At 46.6% G+C, this 19,711-nt stretch overlaps 1 protein-coding gene across 1 annotated transcript; it reads right to left on the bottom strand.

Annotated features, from left to right (window-relative positions):
• Nucleotides 1–465: 465 nt before the first annotated feature.
• Nucleotides 466–19,684, bottom strand: WDR3 (WD repeat domain 3). Its single transcript, XM_039559806.1, has 26 exons — nt 19,428–19,684; nt 17,850–18,059; nt 17,313–17,431; nt 16,302–16,380; nt 15,872–15,967; nt 15,272–15,385; nt 14,262–14,363; nt 14,045–14,142; nt 13,020–13,115; nt 12,487–12,717; nt 11,650–11,743; nt 11,214–11,315; nt 10,485–10,570; nt 9,931–10,066; nt 9,134–9,190; nt 8,345–8,445; nt 8,088–8,199; nt 7,839–7,973; nt 6,519–6,569; nt 6,232–6,297; nt 5,332–5,424; nt 4,725–4,772; nt 3,295–3,338; nt 2,686–2,814; nt 2,107–2,200; nt 466–1,488 (listed from the first exon to the last, which is right to left on the bottom strand). The coding sequence occupies exons 1-26, from the start codon at nt 19,596–19,598 to the stop codon at nt 1,333–1,335; spliced, it is 2,820 nt and encodes a 939-aa protein (XP_039415740.1). The 5' UTR covers nt 19,599–19,684; the 3' UTR covers nt 466–1,332.
• Nucleotides 19,685–19,711: the final 27 nt, after the last annotated feature.

Raw genomic sequence — 19,711 nt, 5'->3', positions numbered from 1 at the left:
ATATCTGGACAAATACAAAATTATAGGCGCACCTGGAAACAACTGGCAGAGCTGTATGAAGGCTGCCATTTCTACAGTCTGAGCCCCACCTGGAAATGGAGCACAATGTGTAAATTACCCAGACTCTGAAGAGGCAAGTGAACAATCATCCCCTGACAAAGTTACTTACAAACAGTGGAGGCATGGTTGTTACACCTGAGGTGCTGCCTAGAGACTGACCAACTGAACTGTTGGCCTTTTGCATAACTGCTGGTAATAGACAACCTAAGTCAAAGACAGCAGTCAGCCACAACTGGGATGCAACTAAAAACCCATAAGAAACTCAAGTTAGAAGTTCAGCTTTGAGTACCTACGTCAGGCCCAACACTCAGCAAAGTACCTGGAAGTAGCCCCCACCACATATCCCAAACCTGTGACTACTGGTAAAAAAACACAGCGTGTGCTGTAAATTAATAACAACAGCAGCAGAGACTTGTTCACTTTATTCTGCCCCACTGCCCTCACTGTGAAAATAAATCATTTTATCTGATACAGCAGAAGTACAACTATGCAAAAAATCAGTGCCATTTCTAAAGCCTGGAGCAAGTATCAAGGCAAACAATCCAGGCTTCTCACACTTGGTCTGCCAGCTCTCAGAAAAACACAGTCTGGGATGGCAGCCCTTTCATTTGCTCCCACTGATTTTATTCTCTGTAAGAAATCCTTTGAAAACTGACACACAGGCCAAGGCAGCTGAGGATTTACAAAAGAAATACCAGGACAAAACACTATGAACAAAATTGTCTCATAAAACAAATATAAATATGCCTTTAATAGAGTGCAGCCATGTTTCTCCCTGTCCCACTAAAGAGGGAGTGGCTGTAAATCAAGCCCTCACACTTCAGCAGAAGTCACAGAGGTTTTTCCCGAGGCCACAAACCACCAGCAGGTGCCAAAACCATGAAAAATCTTGCCAGCTGGCTTCCCTGGACAGGGCATGGTCTCACCAGCAGTTCATGTGCTGGATTCCATTGAATCAATGCTGCCAGAAGGAGCTGATCTCAGGATAAATCAACTCCATTTCTAACAGGTATTCCACTGGAGGAAGAGCCTTTGACATCCACCTGAGAAAGAGTCCAAATGCATCCATCTGCAGCAGACTACAGAGAATCCATCTCAGAGACAACCATTCTGAGTTGGGTTCACATGCTGGGTTATACCACATGGGGAGGGGACAGACTTCATCCCAGCCACTGGACATCATCACAGATGTTCAGCCACAAGAACACTTCCATGGTCAGCAGTGAGGTTACATGAGTCCAGCCAGGTGCTCTGGGTCTTGGGCAGCAAATGCTAGAGCAATGCAAGAACCATCTTCTCTTTCTTCTTCCTCTTCCTCTTCTTCTCCTCAAAACGTTCAGTAGCATCAGCAAAAAATGTCACCTCATCCTTCGCCTCAATCTCCCTCTTCAGGAACTGGAGTCCTGCCATGTTGAATCCCAGCACATCCTGCAAAGACAGACCAGCACCACACTGTGAGGCACATCCCAAGCTTGTTAGGGGGCAGAGAGTTCTGCACTGGCCACTCTCTACTAAGATGATGAAAACAAGACAATCCACATATTTAAAGAAAGCAACGTTAGCTTAAATGTAAACTTCATCTAAGCAGGAGAACAGTCAGTCCTGCACTCAGTTCCCTACAGTCCTCTCTTAAGAGCAGCTATAATGCACTGTATTTTCTGAAAGACAAGTTGCTGGCAGGCACCTGAAGCTTCCTCTGGGAAAATGCACAGTCTGCACTGAGGTAGCAGCCACAGAAAAGCCCAAGAGAAGCAGGGAGTTACTTTACCTCCCACATATTTAGAAACTAGTGAGCCAAGATCTAAACACACCTATCAGAAAACCAAGCGCAAGTGAGGCAGGGAGCACAAGTGTAAGCTCACCACTGGGTACTCTCACATGAGGAGGAACATAAAGAAAAGGCAGCCTAGTGCAAAAGAGGATGGTTTAAATGGGCTCAGACCCACAACCAACTTCCCCACTGCACACCACAGACAATTCATGCTCACAAACATTGTCTCATCCCATTATTCTAGATCCTGGAACAGGGGAGGATGCAACACTCACCCGGGCCTCACTGACTCTGGAGATGGTGGTTTTCTTCAGATTTTCAATCACTGTCACCAGCGTCTGGTTGCTTGTGATCTGCCCAAAATGTATCCTGGGAACAAAGCAGGCAGCGATGTATTGCAGCATTTTCTCAGAAACATCACAAAGCCGCTCTCCTGAGCCTCTGTATGCTCTGGAAATACTTTTTCTTTTAATTAGTCTTCCCCAGACCAGCACTGTAACAGGCATGGACAAATTTATCTGGAAAAGCTGTTTTCTGAAGTTTAGCAGTGGTTCAAGGGGAAGGTCTTTCTGAGGACACAGGCCCTCTGGTGACTCTGTGCCACCAACAGTGCCTCGTCAGACTCAATGTGAGATCTTTCACTCCAGTGAGACTGGGGCCACCAGGACCAGCAACCCCATCTGGGCGTGTCAGCACTCTGCATCCAATCAGTTCATTCCCACACACTGGGCTGCAGAGATTCCTCATCTCCTGCAGAGACCACACGTTTATTCTCAAGGATGCTTCCCCAGAGCTTCAGGCCCAGAGACTTAGAAGAAATACTGAAATACTGTCTGGGCAGATAAAGGACTCACTTGAGCAGGAAGAGGAGAGCTCGGCACAGGAGCTCAACATCTGAGCCCAGCTGAATATATTCATTGAAGAGTCTGAGCAGATCAGGGACATAGGAGAAGGGCAGCACCAGGAGAGATTCTTCCAGCTCACTAAGGGAAAAAGCAAAGGGACACAAGCATTAGTCTCAGCCATTGCCCTGCTACACATGAGCAGGAAACACATCCACATAGGTAGGTTCTGGTACTGAGCTGTGCTAAGCATTCCTCACAGATGGTCCATGACTGCCCACACCTGCACCAGATGCACAGCCCAGGCATCTTGTGGCACAGGGAGCAGGCACACAGCCTTCCCTCCTCAGCATCCCCAAACTGCACTCCACATACGTGCGCATCTCCAAGCAGCCAACCCACATCCACAAGCTTCAGCCCACACTCCCTGTGGAAGGAAGACTTCCCATTCCCCAATTCCATGCATGTTCCAAAAAAGGCTGCCGGGAACAGTGACTCCAGACTCTCTAGCACTGCCCATACCTCATATGAGAGACCATTCAAGGGCCCCAGCCAGTCCTGGGCCTAGAAATCCAACACTCAGTCACAAATCTATTCAGCAATAAAGCTCTTGGGACTCACCTCGACCTGACCTTCTTGAAAACTTCCAGCACGTACGCAGAAGGCTGCAACAGAGGAAAGACACCAGCCCTGCTTAACAAGAACCATTGCAGGACCAACATGCCCTAAGGTCCAGTTCACAGAGTTAAAAACACACCGTCACATCCAGCGAGACAGATGCATCAAGCTGAATATAACAAAGAGGAAACCCTTCAGCTTCAATCAGCTGCCACTCTGAGAAGCTCTCCCTCAGCCTTCTCAGGGTACTCTACACTGGTGAAGTATATTGTGAAAAATCTAATCTATACTCAACCAGCTAAATCATCTCAATTCATGTCAATGAATCTTGTACAAACTGGATAAAAAGCTTGGTGACACAAACCATATATATAAAATCTTACACAAACTCATCTCCTAAAGACTTAATTCCTGCTACTTCTGTTTACCTGCTGAAACCATTTGGCAGATGCAGACCAGAGCTGGGAATTGGGAAAGAAAAATGTTTCTAGCTACTAAGTCACAGGATTTTATTCACTTCTGTTCAGTCTATCCAACTTATAATTAAACAGACCTATAATCATGGATGAAGGGACAGAAGGGCTCTTGCAAGGTGGTTACAGGTAATTAGAAGGAAGACAAAGGCTGTTTCATCTGGCACTGATACACAGCTTCGAGCAGCCTGGTCTAGTGGGAGGTGTTCCAGCCCAGGGCAGAGGGGTTGGAACTAGATGATCTTTAAGGTCCCATCCAACCCATTGTATGATGGCATGAAGACGAGTGAGTGAAAAAAGAAGGATCTTCCTCAGGATGCTTAGAAAACACAGTCTGCGAGCGCACATTGGAATAAACCAGGAAAACAAAAACTAATCTACTCAGAGTAGTGGATTTTTATTTATCAATGAAATCCATGCATCCTTCTGTGTGTTTTGTAATATGCCAAAATTCTCAGAATTTAGTGAGACCTGTTGCGTAGTAGTATGACATGAGTGAATAAGCTCTAGCCTGCAATACCTGGGCATTGAGAATACCATTCAGAATTTCTCAATGTAAACTCTGCAGGAATAGTAACAGAATCAGTAACTGGTGTAGCAACACCACATAAATAAACCTGGAAAAAGTTTGAACTAGCTTTCCCATATCTTGGAGAATACTGTAAACCTCTGGTTCATGATAAGGAACATCATACGGTCATGGCTTATTCAGGGTTGTTTAACCCTGACAGGGTTAAACTTTTGTAACACACATGCATGATACTAAAAAATAAAATAAATAACAAAAAAGACCCCATCAACATGAAAACCCCAAATTATATTCACTTTGCACAAGCAAAGAAGGTTGAACCAAGCAGTCCTTCCCCACAGCAACCCAGTATGTTGGCTCAGCCAGCAAATCAACCAGCCCCACTGCAGCTGAGAACGGACTACAGCCTGTGGCCTGGGCATTCCACTTACTGTAATATTTCCATAGGCACGGAGGATGGGATTGACAGGAAAGGGAACCTGGAGACACAGAATGGGTTAGAATGAGGCAGGTGTGTATGTGTGTAGAAATACATATTCAGAGCAAACTTTTACCCAGAGTAGAAGAGAGCTTTTATTGAGTGTCTGCCTGCAATTCCCACACCTCCAACCTCCCCAGAATGTTGCAGAAGGCCTCATGTGCAGCCACCAGATAATCTCATTCTCATATATGACTAACTCAAACATGGATGAATTTCCTTCCACTTCTTGTCGCTTTTCCCACTTCTATCACAGCCCCTTATTTAGCAGGGAGTGTTGAGATGAAGGCAAAGATGAGGCTTTAGGGTGAACTTGCAGCAGCACGCTCTTCCAGGGACAAAACTTACATCCTGCTACGACTTTAAGCATAAAGATCACTGGAAAGAACACACCCCTAATTATGCCCCAGAGCATGGTGCCATTTGGTTCTCCAAAAGAATTGAGCAAATGTCTGCTGTTTCCAGCTGTCCTGACTTTATCTGCATGCTAAGCCTTTCCACCTAAGCTGGAAGGATACACGCAGCACACCTCAGGATTGCTACGTTCCTCAGTCTTTTACCTCTTTTCCGGCAGCTTTGCATATGGCATTGTGTTCCTTTAGTTTTGCCATCTCTTCTCTGTACAGCTCGATGGCTTCCATGATCCTCTCAGCCTGTGCAGCGCAAGAACAGCACATGAGTGACACCAGACAAGCCAGGCCAAGGCTCATCTGGACAGATGGAGGTGGAAGCAGAGGTGCTGACACAAAGCATCACATGGTACATCCCCTGATAACCTCTACTCCAGACTGCACCACCACCCTGAGCACACAGGTAGTGTCCTGAAGATGTCACACACCATCCACATCCCCCCACTGCCCTGGGTGCTCTCTGCTGCAACTTCAGTTGTTGCTTTGACCACCAGCCCCAGCAAGCAGTGCCCCCTTTGAGGCACAAGCCACGGCCAGGCCATTTTGATTATACAGATTAAAGATTTCCTCTGAAAAGCACCAAACTGTTGAATCTGCAGCCATGGAACTACCCACCCCCACACCTTCCTAGTACAATCTCCCATCTCAAGCACCACAATAGATTTCCACCTTCCACATATGCCCACCAGACTGCACATCCTTTCAGGGAGAAGCCTGATGCCTTGAGAACATCCCAGCTGCCCTGTGCTCCTTTGGGATGCAAACCCCACAGGGCAAGAACAGCTCTGCCTGTCCCACTTGTGACAGGCAGCTGCAGCTACAGGAACCCCACATCTCATTCCTCTCAGGAGGAAAGAATTCCTGGTGTATGACTGTCCAGAGTCAAAACCCTCCCTGCTGACCATGGAGCAGGACAGACTGCTCCTGCAGGCAGAGGCAATCTGCCCTTATGTGACAGCACAGGTTACTCTTCAAACTGAAGCTGTGACCCCATGACAGCCCCCCTTAAGATACTGGTAAGGCCACGCTGGCAGAGCAACACCGCCTTACCGCTTTGATGGTTTCAATGGTCTTCCTTCCTGCCAGCCCTGTCTCTCCTTGCTTCTCTCCAGCCACCTACAAAATACAAAATACAGAGCTGCAGTTCCATCCTTCCACAGTAACAGAGCCAACTGCATCATGGAGCAGCCACAGATCAGCAGCACCTTCCCACCTGGACCTCCTCAAAGCAAGAAAAGGATCCATCCTCTCTGATAACTCTGCTATGCCTCTTACAGAAATAGTTTTTCCAGGGTTTGTACAGTCAGAACGACACACATTCAGACAGTGCAACTCACCACAGGCTGCTCTTCCTTTGCTACACTCTCTTCATATTCAGCTTCTCGTTGCTACAGAGGATGAGAACACAACATATTAACAGGGGTGAGCAAGACAAGGGTGCAAGTCTCTTCCAGACTGTTTGAGCAAGGCAGCCTGGAGGGCTTCATGCAGCCCATTGCAAAACCAGGACCAGTCAGCAGAGACCAACAATGCCAGTGGCAAAACACCCATTTGTCCCTGGTCCCCACCCGGGGACCGAACTCAAGAATCTCCCAAAGAGAAAGAAATCCAGGTCTGTGCTCTGGATGCAGGAATAGCCCTTCAGAATCCCACCAAGCTGAGACAGACACCACAGTTCAGCACCACACCTTTCACCAGTCACACAACACAGAGGGAACAAATCTAGAGAAGTCCTAGGGTTGTCCTTGGTTGCAAAAGGAAAGAGTCTCTGGTCTGCCATCTCTCACATGAAAAAGTGCCAATTATGTTATGTGTAACTCACTACTCGTGTATTCATGCCCACCTTGCTATTCAAACTTGACCCAAAACAAACTTTTCTGGAATCTGGAAAAGAGCTATCTCTGTCTCTCCTTTTACAAAACACAGGGCATCAAGGTACAGCTTGTGGGTTGGCTCTTGCAAACAGGCTGGGATAAAAACACCCCAAACACCCATTGCAGGTTTCTCATTCACTCCTGCTTCTGCATTTCTGCCTCCTTCCCCCACACCATGGTTTGAGAACTACCTTACGAAGGGGTGACAGAGATAGGGTTCTCTGAGGAATCCAGTGAAAAGATAAGAGTTACAAATTGTTCCAAGGCAATCTCCAATTGGATACGTAAAATAAACACTGGTCAACCCCAGTGGTGGTTCAATACTGGAACAGGTGCTCAGACAGCCTGGAAAATCTCCTTGGAGATGTCAAGGTATCAAGGTAAGTCTCCAAGCAGTCTGATACAGCTTTAAGATTATCCTGCAGTGAGCAAGGAGTTGGACCAGAGACCTCCAGACTTTCCTTCCTATTGAAGTCCTTCTGAGTCTGATTCCTCACAATACATGCTCAAATGGAATAGAAGGGGCTTTTTCCAGCATCCCTGAGCTCTGGGGCCTGCTACTGAGAAAGAATGAACCTCTCACAGTTGAAAAAGGGACAAAACGCATTTAACAGGAGCAGTGCTCTCCATCCCTCCACATCAGCCACCTGCTGAGCTGCTTCCCAAACACACTTGTGCTGAAAGGAGCACAAGAGAATGTCAAAGACTGTAAGAAAATCACAACTAAAGACAGACAAAAACAAGTCTGGAAGTAATTTTTTGTAGGAAAGATGCAACTCTCACCATCTCCCTCTCCTCTTCCAAAATAAGTGGCTCCCTCGTCCTTTCCCAGAGGCGCAGGGACTTGTCATGGGATGCTGACACCACATAGTCTCCATTGGGACTGAGTGCCAAGCACCACACCTCCTGGTGATGCCCCTGCATAGATGACAGAAGAAATATGACATTAACACCACCCAACTTCCACCCCTGAGGAAAATGCTGCTCATGCAGGGATAATGCTTCCTTTCAACAGACTCCAAAACTTCCTACCTCCAGTGTCTGGACATGTTCAAATTTATCTGCATCCCACTGCTTAATCTTGCTGTCCTTCCCAGCTGTGAAGAAGAGATGGGATTTGGGCACAAACTGCAGATACATCACACTGGAAGAGAAAAAGGCTCAAATTTACCCACTTGAGGGAAACTGCAGAACTCCCCCTGCTCTATACTGGACAAAAGGATTATTGCTGGATCACAACCCCTTGGAGACAAGTCCACAGCCCAGAGATGCTGCAGGATCTGACTAACCTGTCTTCATGGGCAAAGAGAGAACGGTGACAGTCCCCAAAATCCAAGCCCCAAATCTTCACATTCCTGTCAGCAGACCCAGTCGCAATTAGAGTCCCATCCTAGAGAGCAACAAAGAGAGAGGAGGGCATGGGGAGCTGGCTGGCAGCCCCATGAGGAACTGCTGCTGCCCCAGTGACTCTGTACAGCGGAGAGGCAGACACCTGGCCTACTCAGGTATGAAATATGGCCTCCTCATCCCTCCACCCCCTCACCAGTGGCCCACGCTCTGGTACTGGCACAGCCCACTGACAGCACTCTGGCCCTCCTCTGAGCCTCTGCAGGTATTTGGTTATATCTTGACATTCTTGGCTTTAATGAGCCTCATTCCAAAGACACCTCAGAGCGAGATGCAGCCCAAGAATGAACAGGCATGAAGAGGCTGCTCCCTCTCAGCACCTGCCCTCTGCTCCTGCTAAGTATTCAGGCTCCTCTCACACAGGAACTTTAGCAGAAAGCAGGCTCTACCTCTTACAATGAGTGTAAGAAACCATTACAGCATTTTGTTTTCCACTCGCTCACCAAATGCCCCAGGTCAGTTCTGTCATGACCCCAACTCTGATACCCCTTCCAGTGAGCACAGGACTGCAGATTAAGAAGGGACTTGCTCTGTCCCACCCAGAAACTGTTAAGTCAGGGGCAAGGAGGTGACAAGAAAGCATTATCCTAGAGGCCTTGATGCCAGCAGAGGTTCTCACACTCATCCACATCCCCCAGAGCCCCACATAACAGAGGCCTAACAATACTTACATAGCAGATGTCCATACACAGCACTGGCAGCTTGTGTCCATACAAAGAGAGGAAAAACTGAAGCAGAACAACAGTGGCTTAGTTAGACATGCTGTGTAGAGAGGTGTGAAAAATCTCAAGCTCTAGGCTACTACTTCTGCTCTGCCTCAGGAGCTGTTTTTCTAGCACTGCCCCACTTTCATTCTTGCCCTGAACACTGTTAGCAGCAGGTTCATGAGGGCAGAACTGAGAAGAAGGTGGAAGTACCCAAGCAAGCTGAGCCAGCTCTGTTTGCTCTCTAGCTAACTCTGGTGCCAATCACCACTGCCTATGGAGTTTATTTCTGTTTCTCTCCATATAACTGTCAGCACCAGTCTGTCTTGTGTCACTCCCTAACATTCCCATGCTAATACACAGCTCACAAACCCACCACACACTGCTCACAAGGAAGGTTCTCCTCCCACAGGCTTTGCTTCTGCCATGCCCTATTTAACACCATGTGAGACACATTCATCCCCACCCTTACAGTGCCTGACAGATCTGGAGTACCACCACGTCTGCAGGGTTTAGAATGAACCTTGCCACCTGCAGGCTCGTAACACTTTTTAAATGAAAAATGGATCTTCCAGTTCCCAGTGTGGAACAGCCATGGTTCTGTCAGGTTTGCCAGCAAACAGGCCCCTGAAGCAGGATGCATGGTGTCTCTGGCTCTTACTGGTGCTCCACAATAAACAGACACTTTTCCTTTGTATTCCTGATCTTGCAGGTTACAGTTACATCCCTTCCTGCACAGCCTCACAGCCTGCTCGGTCACGCACCTTGAGTGTGTCAACATAGAACACCTTCACTGTGCAATCCAGTAAGGAGACAGCCAGCAGCTTCTGGTTGGGGCTGTACCGCACACACAGCACGTCTTCATCCAGCTGTAAAACGCGCACGTGTTTCATGGAAAGCCTGGCAATGAGAGGAACAAATAACTGTTATCCCAAACAAACAAGCTAGGAAAAGATATGGATACAAGCCCCACACTGCACCCTGGGAAAGCAAGTGAATTCTAACATGCAGCACCTCATTCCTCACTATGACAGAACTGGAGATCAGCAGGCTCTGATGGCTGATGAACGTCACTGCTGCATTTACAGTAACGATCTGCAGGCCCAGCCTGATTAGACACTAAATTCACACACAAAAAGGGATCAGAATGAGGCAAATGCCCTTCTCCAGCTAAGCTCAGGTCTTCACAAAACTGCACTGAGCCCACATTCCTCTCCATGTGTTCCACACAGATGTCATGGGCAGTTCTTGCAGCGCACAGCAAAGGCCAAAGCACCCAACAGTGACAATGGAACCTGCACAAGGTTTATCTTCTCACCTTTTCTGAACATTGCTCTCATCCTTCACAAGCTCAAACTCCCAGAACTTGACACATTTATCAGCACCTCCTGTCACAAAGCCATGCTGTAGGGAAAAACAGAAGTTTGAACTAGTTGTGAAACTAGCTGCTATCACCCAGAGAAAGTCTATAGCAAGGAATTGCCAACATACAGGAGGTTTTTGAAATGTCCCACATTCCTACAGCATTAATGTTTAAGTGGACACCACCAGGAGCACTTGCTCTGGTTAGAGCATGCATTGACTGAGCAACAACAACAATTTCAAAAGCTCTAGCTTATTTTGGAGGTCTAAGACAAAGACCCCAATGTAAAACAAAACCTGGACTGACACTTTGGGATTGAAAGCAGTCATCTCAGCTGCAAGTAACAATATGCTTTTGTTTTGTGGGCAACTTGAGACTCTCACTGTTACTGGATCACACACACTTTACCACCACCCTACAAGCAGAGCCTTCTGAAGGAAGAACAGTCCAACATTTTACATTAAGAACAAGGGCAAAATCTATGCCTTATGTTTTAATCTGTAGGGTGGATGAATATCAGGCAGATTATTTCTTGCTATGGTTTTGATTCCACTAGAAAGTTCTTAGACACTCCCAAGATGAGGGGTTCCCAGGCTTCTATCAGTGGTGCAAATACTGTACTATAGGAAGGAATTACATGAAAAGATGTGCAACAGATGATACTTAAAAGGATGGCTGGGTCACCTGGTCTGGTGAAAGAGCAATGGACCACACTGCCCCGTCGTGAGCATCAAGTGTCTCTATCAGACTGCCAGAAGCCAGGTCATACAGCTGCAGCTTCCCTGTCTGGGGAAAAAGACATCACAGAGGAAGAATCAGCCTCTGCTCACAACTCATGATAGCTCCTGGCAGAAGAGCCACCTGCCACCCATGTCCCCAGCAGCCAGCTTCATTAGGTGGCTGTTACACACAGATGGCCAAACTCCTGATCTCCATCAGGCCTTCCCAAAGCTCTCCACTGCTGTCCAGCTCCAGACACAAGAGCTCCATAATGTCTCTGGGAACGCAGCAGTGCTCCAGATCAGGAGAGGCAACACATTTTCTGTGAGGCTGCCTTAATGACATTTTCCTAACACATTCCCACACCTGGGCAGTCTGGGGTCAGACGGCCACTCCTTACCTTGGTCCCAACGATGACCTGCCGATCTCCGGGGACGAAGAGCGAGCAGAGCGCATACTCACACTCCATCGTCCGGATGCACTGCAAGGTCAACCTGTGGACAGAGCCCAAAACCTCTTACCACACTCAGAATCTGGTCTGCTCAGTGAGACATTCTCCAGTGTGGCCTCTACCTACAGCTGTCTTTCAGCAGGGATCAGAAGATAAGCCACCACCATCCTATTGACCCAAACACTATCCAGCCTTACTTCTAACAACATTTCCAGAAAAGCATGCCAGTATGTTGTCCACCATCATGACCTATTGCTGTTGTGAATGAGAACAGAGCTCCTAATTTCAAAGAGCAATTCTGGATGGAGGGAGGACTATAAGATAGTGCTCAGAGGAAATTAAGCTTGAAATCAGCACCACTTGAGAAACACAGGGACAACACTCTACATCAACACACAACACTCTAGATCAATGCAATAGCCTACTCAGTCTAACACTAGATCCTTCAGATAAGATGTGAAGAAACCCACAGGTGCCCTAAAGAACAGGCAGCAGCTTGTTTAGGGTAACAGTTAATATCTCTTATTAAAAAGGAAAAAACAGAAAAAAACCCATAGCAGAACACAGTCTGTACTGTATGACCTTTGTGTTTAGACCTTGTGTTGAAATTTTAGATCTATAGCTCCTCAGTTTCCCCAATAACAAAAGAAGAAAAATAATTTTCTATTTACTTCCTTTACTTCATTCATTGTTTTATCTCTTTCCATTGTCCCCTCTTTCTTATCACTGCTTTTCTTAACAGAGCATCCCTGAATTCTGGGATACTGACACAACTGGACTGCATACCTGTTCCAAATCTTCACAGACTCTGCAGCTGCTGAGAGAATGGCAATGTTGTCAGAGCTAAAAGCCAACGTCCTGACATCACTGCGGTGGCCTCCAATGGTTATCCTGGACACACGGACAGCCTGAGGGACTTGTGCTGACAGGTCCAGGTTGTACAACTCAATGACATTGTTCTGGAGCAGCAGCACCATCTTCAGCTCTCCTTTTGGAGAGAGAATCAAGTCAAATGACCTGTTTGATTAGACAAAATCAGAGCTGTACACAGGGGCAACAAGACAAAGTGTAGGAGGGATCAAATATCAAGAACAACTGAGACAGAGGAATATAGACAGAGCACATCCAACAAGCAAGGGCACACTGAGCCACAGAGGTGCAAATGGACTGGAGATCATGGTAGGCCTCTCCCCAGCTCCACGCTAAACATGTGCTGAGGGGGAAACTTCTTCCACCTCTGCCTGCACTGAGCCATGCAGAGCTCTCCCCAGGTAGCTGCATAATCACTGATCAGACTCTACAACAGACTTTCCACTCACTTGATTTTAGAAGAAGCTTTGACATTAGTGACCCGCTGAATCTCCTCCTGCAGGCTCAGCTCCACACTCCTTTCAGGCTCCTCTTCAGAGTTCTGTCTGGAAATGTCAGATAAGGGAGGAGAGTCAAATGACCCAGCACAGCCAACACAAACTAACACAGTGACAGAGAAAACACAAGGAAACCACTCAGCCTGCTGAAAACAACTTCCCTCTTATCCAGCCGTGCTAACAACATTTAAGAATAGGGCGCACAGCGAAGTTCATGCCAGTATGCAGACTACTAAAGACACAAACTGTCCTAAGAAAGGCAACCTCCTCTGGAGCCAAAACACAAGGCACATTACAAAGATGGATACAAAACAGGCAACAGAAGCTGTGTTTGAGAGCAAGATCAGTTTCTGCTCATCTCCTATCACTCACCAAAAGCTCTCAGCCATTGCTAAAATGCACTTCCAGATTTACATGCCCTGTGCTTTAGTTTCTACCCTGGAGCCAAAACACACCTAAGGGCTGTTCTGAGGCACCTGTTAAGTGCCAGGATATGCAGTGAGACACTTAACACAGAGTAAACATTAAGAAAGCCCTCACCTGTATCTCTGCCTGCTGTAAAACAGGAAATGAGGTACCAGACTCACTGTGACTTCTCAGATGAAACTCTCATTCCTGCATTGCCTACCAAGGACTTACTTTGATGCACCAAGCAGTATAAACACCAATGTCAGGTAGAGTTGAGCAGCTCTGAAAAACCCAGTCTATGTCCATTTCTTCGCACACTTTAGCTTTTATTTTTTTTTCCCCCAGGGGAAAGACTCAGAAAGGTATTTCCTTAGTCTCTGGGAGCAGTGCTGCTGAGACAAGCATCAAGGATGCACAGGGAAAGCAACGACAAAATACAACAACTAGCACAAAGAGAATGGCCAGAAGCTTGGAGTTCAACCACTGTGTAATGCTACTGAAGAGCTTTTCTAACCTAAGAGCTTTTCTAGAGTCTTCTGGATACAGAGAGCATCCAAAAAATTACTTACTTGGCTTTTTTCCTTGCTTTCTTCATTTTCTTTTCCAATTTCTTTTGGATTTCCTCTTCAGAAAGGACAGAGAACACTTCTAGAACAGCATCTGTTCCCTAGAGTCAGAGCAAACAAATTCAAAGGTATGCAAAGCCCTGGCTGGCCCTTACAGAAAGTACCCAAGGTCTCTGCCAACCTCGTCTAGAACTCAGTAGCAGAGCCCCCCATTACTCACATGGCAAGCCAAAAACTTGCCCATCCGGTCTGTGCCAAGAGTCACCACCCGGTCTCTCCCTTCCCGCATGATGGATCCAACTTTGCTGCACTTAACGATGCGCTACGGGGAAAGAGGAACAAACTTGGGTCTGAATGGTCAAGTGATCTTCTCAAGCAAACTCAGAAATCTGATGACAAGAGAAGCCAAGGAGAGGGGGAAATGAACCTACAGGGTCCTGGTAGAACAGCTAGTAAGGATAATAAGGGGACAAAACAAGAATCTGTGTGAGCTACAAACTTATCTCCTTGTGTTTTGTTGCCTTTAAGCTGAAAATAATCATTGGCAGTCTCAGTGGAAGAATAACAACTTCATTGGCAAACCATTGCCATTTAAGAGACAGCAAAGCTCAGTCAAAAGAGGCAGAGATGGTGAGAACAGAGACTCTTAAACAGGGCATTGAAGGGAGAGAAATCTTCCAGAGAGGAAGCTGGAAAATTAATTAATAATCTACCACAACTACAAGCAGTCTGAGATCTGAGCAGTACCCCAGAAAGTTCTACCAGAAAGACAGATTCAGTGAAGTCTCCAGCAGCAGCAGAAGTGGGAATGGCTTTCTGCAATCCAATCTCACACCACATTTCATTACAGTGCAACTCTGACCTCTCCGTTTCGGCAAAGCTGAGCATCAGCACTGAACTCAGCAGCTGCCAACCAGCTAGTAACTATTTTATTTCTGTGTTGTTTGATGAAACAGCTCTATTAGCACTATTTATACATTTGCTAGTCCTTCTCAAATAGAATGAAAAGAAAAACTGTCAGTGGAGCAAAAATCTGTGGGTGTTTTGGCACACATATCTCTGATGTTTTGCAGGTAGATGAGGCAGCAACTGCTGCTGAGGAAGGTGTTATGGAGCAAGACAAGAATTGTCAGAGTTTCCCAAACAGGCTGAATATCACACTCAGGATATAAACCATGCAAATGGGGTTAGATACAGCATCTCACAGACAGCATGGAAAACTGATCTTACTTCCTCAGGATGCTCATCCAACTCTAAGGTCTCATCCTCTTCAGTGTTTTCTTCTGCTCCAGGTGAAGAAGACCCTTTGCTTTTTTTGGATTCTGGTTCATCAGGATCTTTTACCTGCTCACAGGAAAAAAAAACAAAACAACAAAAGGAGTACCTTAAACCTCAAGAGCTGTGGTTTCTGTCTCACACTTCATTTCCCTGGAGGTACAACTGGTTAGCATACACTGGAGTGTCCTACAGCATTCCTGTAGGCACCAAGCACTCCATGTGCTCCCATGATTATCATCCACCCACAAGACTGTCTTCTCTAGCTGTTAAGTCAGAAGGCAGGAAGATCTGACACACTGTGGAAATCTTGTTCAGGAAGTGCTCACAGCTTCACCTGAAAGCTCAAAACACAGGAAACAGCAAAGCCCATCCCACGAGCAGCTTCTGGACTCCTCAGATAGCAAAGACTATTGCTATCTGTTTTCCAGACTATTGCTCTGGCTGTTTTCCAGAACATCCATCATCAGATTTGAACATGTTCCAGTTTCATCTCAGTTCAAAGACAAGCAGCTGGGCAGGGGGCTCTGAGGGGTTACAGAGGGAATGTCCTACCTCCTGGATGTATGCAAGATCCCACACCCGCAGCTCACTGTCAGCACTCCCAGTGATCAGACGCTTCTCGTTGGACAGCAAAGCCATCCCCCAGACCTGTCCAAAGGCACAATGTGAGGAATTGACTCCTTTAACTATCATAACAAAAGCCCAGCATCTTTAATTGACTTATTTAAACAGCAGCCAAACAGAGACTGGATCTAGCTGGGACCTCCTCTGGGGACATGTGTATGGGAATTGTCACCCACTGCATCCGATGACAGCTCTTGGAATGTTTGAAAGTTTCTCATTTGCTCATTCCTAAAGCCTAATGATAGGTAAAAAAATGTATGATGGTGCCAGCTTACAAATCCTGAGAGCAAGAAAAGCACAGCCTGGGCCATGACATCCCGAGTCCCTCCACCCCAACAGCTCCCACACATCCCCTTACCTCAGCTCGGTGTCCAACCAGAGTTTTGAAACAGTGCTGGGTGTCCAGATCCCACCATTTCACCAGTGTGTCTTTGGCACTGGAACAAAAAGAAAAACTCAGACATGACGAAAAACTCCAGAGCTCACCACTTTTCTAAGTGGTAGAAATGCAAAAAAATCTAAAACACGTCAGAACATATCACAGAGCAGCTGCTCAAACACTGAATTTTGCAAGCCAAACAAAAACAAAGTACAGCAATACTGCAAAAAGATATCTATCAAGTCACTGAAGCTGACCTGGCAAATATTTGAAATTGCATTAAGAAATGGATGTCATCTACCAAACCAAAATACTACTTTTTTCATCTGAGGAAAAAAAAAAAAGCCAAAGAAACTTGTTTTATTTCTAAACTGAACTGATTGCATGCACTTTTCTGTTAAGATAGTAAATGGAATATTAAAAAGTAAAAAATTACTGACTGATATTTCAGCAAGAGTATCTCCTGTCAACCATTTACTATTAAAGGGACTCAGTCAACTTGCAGCTCATTTAGTTGAATAACTAAAAATCAACTAAAAAAACCCTATCATCTTTTAATTCATGTATTTACAGCTTACAAGGAAGCAATTTTTCTGTCACACTGCTGTGTGAATTACTCATACCGAAGGTAAGGCTGCTCAATTCTTCAAGATGAACAACAAAAAACCCCAAAATGGTTACACACATAATAAACACATTATCACTATTCTTTGTTACAATAATTTTAAGTTGATGGATGTACCAAGAAGTTAAATCCTTTTCCAAACACTTTCTTCAGCATGGCCATTTCAGTTGCTCTAAGACTTGGATTCAGGCACCAGACTCAAAAAATATGTGGATGTGACAAAATCACATTCAAAGATGCTGGTGGGTCTGAGGTATCATGAGACAAGAAGGAAAATACGAATGGCTGTAGCACACAGGATGTCTAAATTGCAAGTACAACCATGCCTGCTTTCCTGATCAACAATTATTCTTTGTCTGGCTCACCAGGTGACCAACAGGTTCTTCTCCTTCAAGAAAAGGACTTGAGTGATGACATCCTTGTGTCCCCTCAGCCGGTACAGGCCACTCTCATTGATGACATCCCACACGATGACTTCTGTATCCTGGAACAGAGAGAGTGTCTCCATGGGACTGGCCCTTGTCTCTGCAAAACTTCTGCCATAAGACTGAAAAGATTACCTAAGAGCACACTTTCTCACTCTGAATCTCAAGGATTATTAATGCACATGACATTGCTTCCCCCAAAGGTGCAGTCAGACTGATAAATGTACTGCTGTCCCAGCCTGAAACACTTCCTATTCCTGATCTCACAAGATTCTTCACTTCAACAGCTCTACCAGTACCCTACTGCTCACCCAGCCCTGGGCTCCCCAGCTCCATCACTGTCCTCAGCTCCTCTCACTGCCAACCTCTGGCTATGGGCAGAGGCCACACTTAAAATACTGAACATTTTAGTGCAGGTCAGCCTTCCCCATGGGGCATCTCTGTGAAAGGGCCATGGTCCAGATATGAAAGCCTCACCTTTGAGCCAGACACCAGCCTGCCACCCAGGTGGTCATACTGCAGGGCTGTAACTGCAGCCCTGTGTCCATTGAAAGTGATAGTGGATTCTCCACTTAGGAGGCTGAAGACACGGATTGCTCCATCTTCATACCCAACAGCCAGGTGCAACCCATCTGGAGAGGGGCAGAGGTAACTGACTTCCTGCTTGAGACCCTTAAGGATAAGAACCTGCAATTTTTAGGAGACAAAACATGTATAATGTTGATAAATGACATGTCAGAGTCAGACACTTGCACAGCAGAAAGAATATAGTCTACTCTTCTCCTGAACTTCCAGCTGAGCACTTCTGCCACTCCATAAGTTCATTTTTCAACTTCCTGTACCAAAAAACAGTGTCATTAACCCCATTTTCAAAGGCAAACAGCAGCTAGAAGGGAAGCAATTTCTCATAATCACACAGGAAACTGGTGTAGAATGAGCCCTGGAACTCACAACCTGAAATTTCTGCCCCCATATATTAAGTGCCAGAGAGCAAGAAACACGGTTTGAGAGTAAAGCTGGAAAGTTTCTTCCTGACTCTTGCCTGGCTTTTCTCGGGTATAGGACAGAGCTGCTTTTCCACAGACTGCACAAGAACTTGAGAATGATACAAACATCTCCAAAACAGCATACCAGCAGTCAGCACTCCAGGGGCTGTGAAACAAAACCAGATTTCAGTTTGTATGGACAGTAGTACTTACAGTGATTTCTGAATTGCACAGGAGGCAGTGTGTGGCAAAGTTCTTAAAGTTACAACTCACAACCTCCCTAGAGGAAACAACTTTTACGTGGAATGCCAAGTTCCAAGCCAAACCACAAACTCTGTGACATTCCTGATTTGTCCAAAAACATTCACACAGCCAGCTAAACAGGAAGCAGCTTTCCAGTTATTGTGACAGCAATTGCTCTTCCACAACTGAGGTCCTGAGGCAAATGTCAAGGGATCCACCGTGAGATTCAGCCATTGCAGGACCAAGTCAAGATAAAACAAATTACTCTCACAGTAAGAGCAGAGCAGCAGGACCACCAATCCCTCCCTCTAACAACGGATGGCTACAAATTACTACCAAAAGAAAACGAAGGTGAGAATTGCTGCATTCCAGATATCTATTATCCCAATCATCCATAGCCTCCTCTGTTCTATGTGTGGTGGTGCTACCTGTTGGATTTCAACAAATATAAACCTTATAAATCCCTTAAACAGAAATAACCGATTACTTTCTTGTAATAATCAAGACTTTCTTGTAAGCATCAAAAATTGCACTGTATTTTGGACTACTCAAGAGGTAACACTATGCAGGAATCCTTTTCGTCCAGTGACCAGCTTGGGGAACTGGAAGACAACAGCATGATGGGCCAGGACGAAGCTGGAGCTGCAGACTCGCATCATAACCAAACCTCACGCTGTGCTCACCCTTCCCAAGAGGGGGAGAGACTGTGGAGGTGTCGCTTCCCTGCAAAAGCCGCCCAGTAGCACAAACCGCTTCGCTTCAGGCGGCCTAAAAGCCCCGCACGCCGCACCCCAGCCCTGCCCCACCACCGCATCCCGGGTCCCACCTTCTCTCCTTTCCTTGTATCCCACACGAACACGTGCTCGCAAGCCGGCACGGCCACGTAGCGGCCCCGCTCGCCGCGCAGCGCCACGAAGGCCACGCCGGCCCTGGCGCTGGCCACCAGCCCGAAGAGCGCGGCGGGCTCGTAGCGCAGGTACTGCCGCGTCAGGCCCATGGCGGCGGCGAGCGCGGGGGGAAGGAACGCGCGGGGCAGCGGCGGCCGCCACACGCGCGGCGCTCCGGGCCCGCCGCGCTGGAAGTGCGTCAGCGCGGGCCCGGCTGCGAGCG

The sequence above is a fragment of the Corvus cornix genome, chromosome 1 (genome assembly GCF_000738735.6).
Source record: "Corvus cornix cornix isolate S_Up_H32 chromosome 1, ASM73873v5, whole genome shotgun sequence".
Lineage (NCBI taxonomy): Eukaryota > Metazoa > Chordata > Aves > Passeriformes > Corvidae > Corvus > Corvus cornix.
The sequence above is the reverse complement of the archived record's forward strand: the minus strand, read 5'-3'. Positions and strand labels throughout refer to the sequence as shown.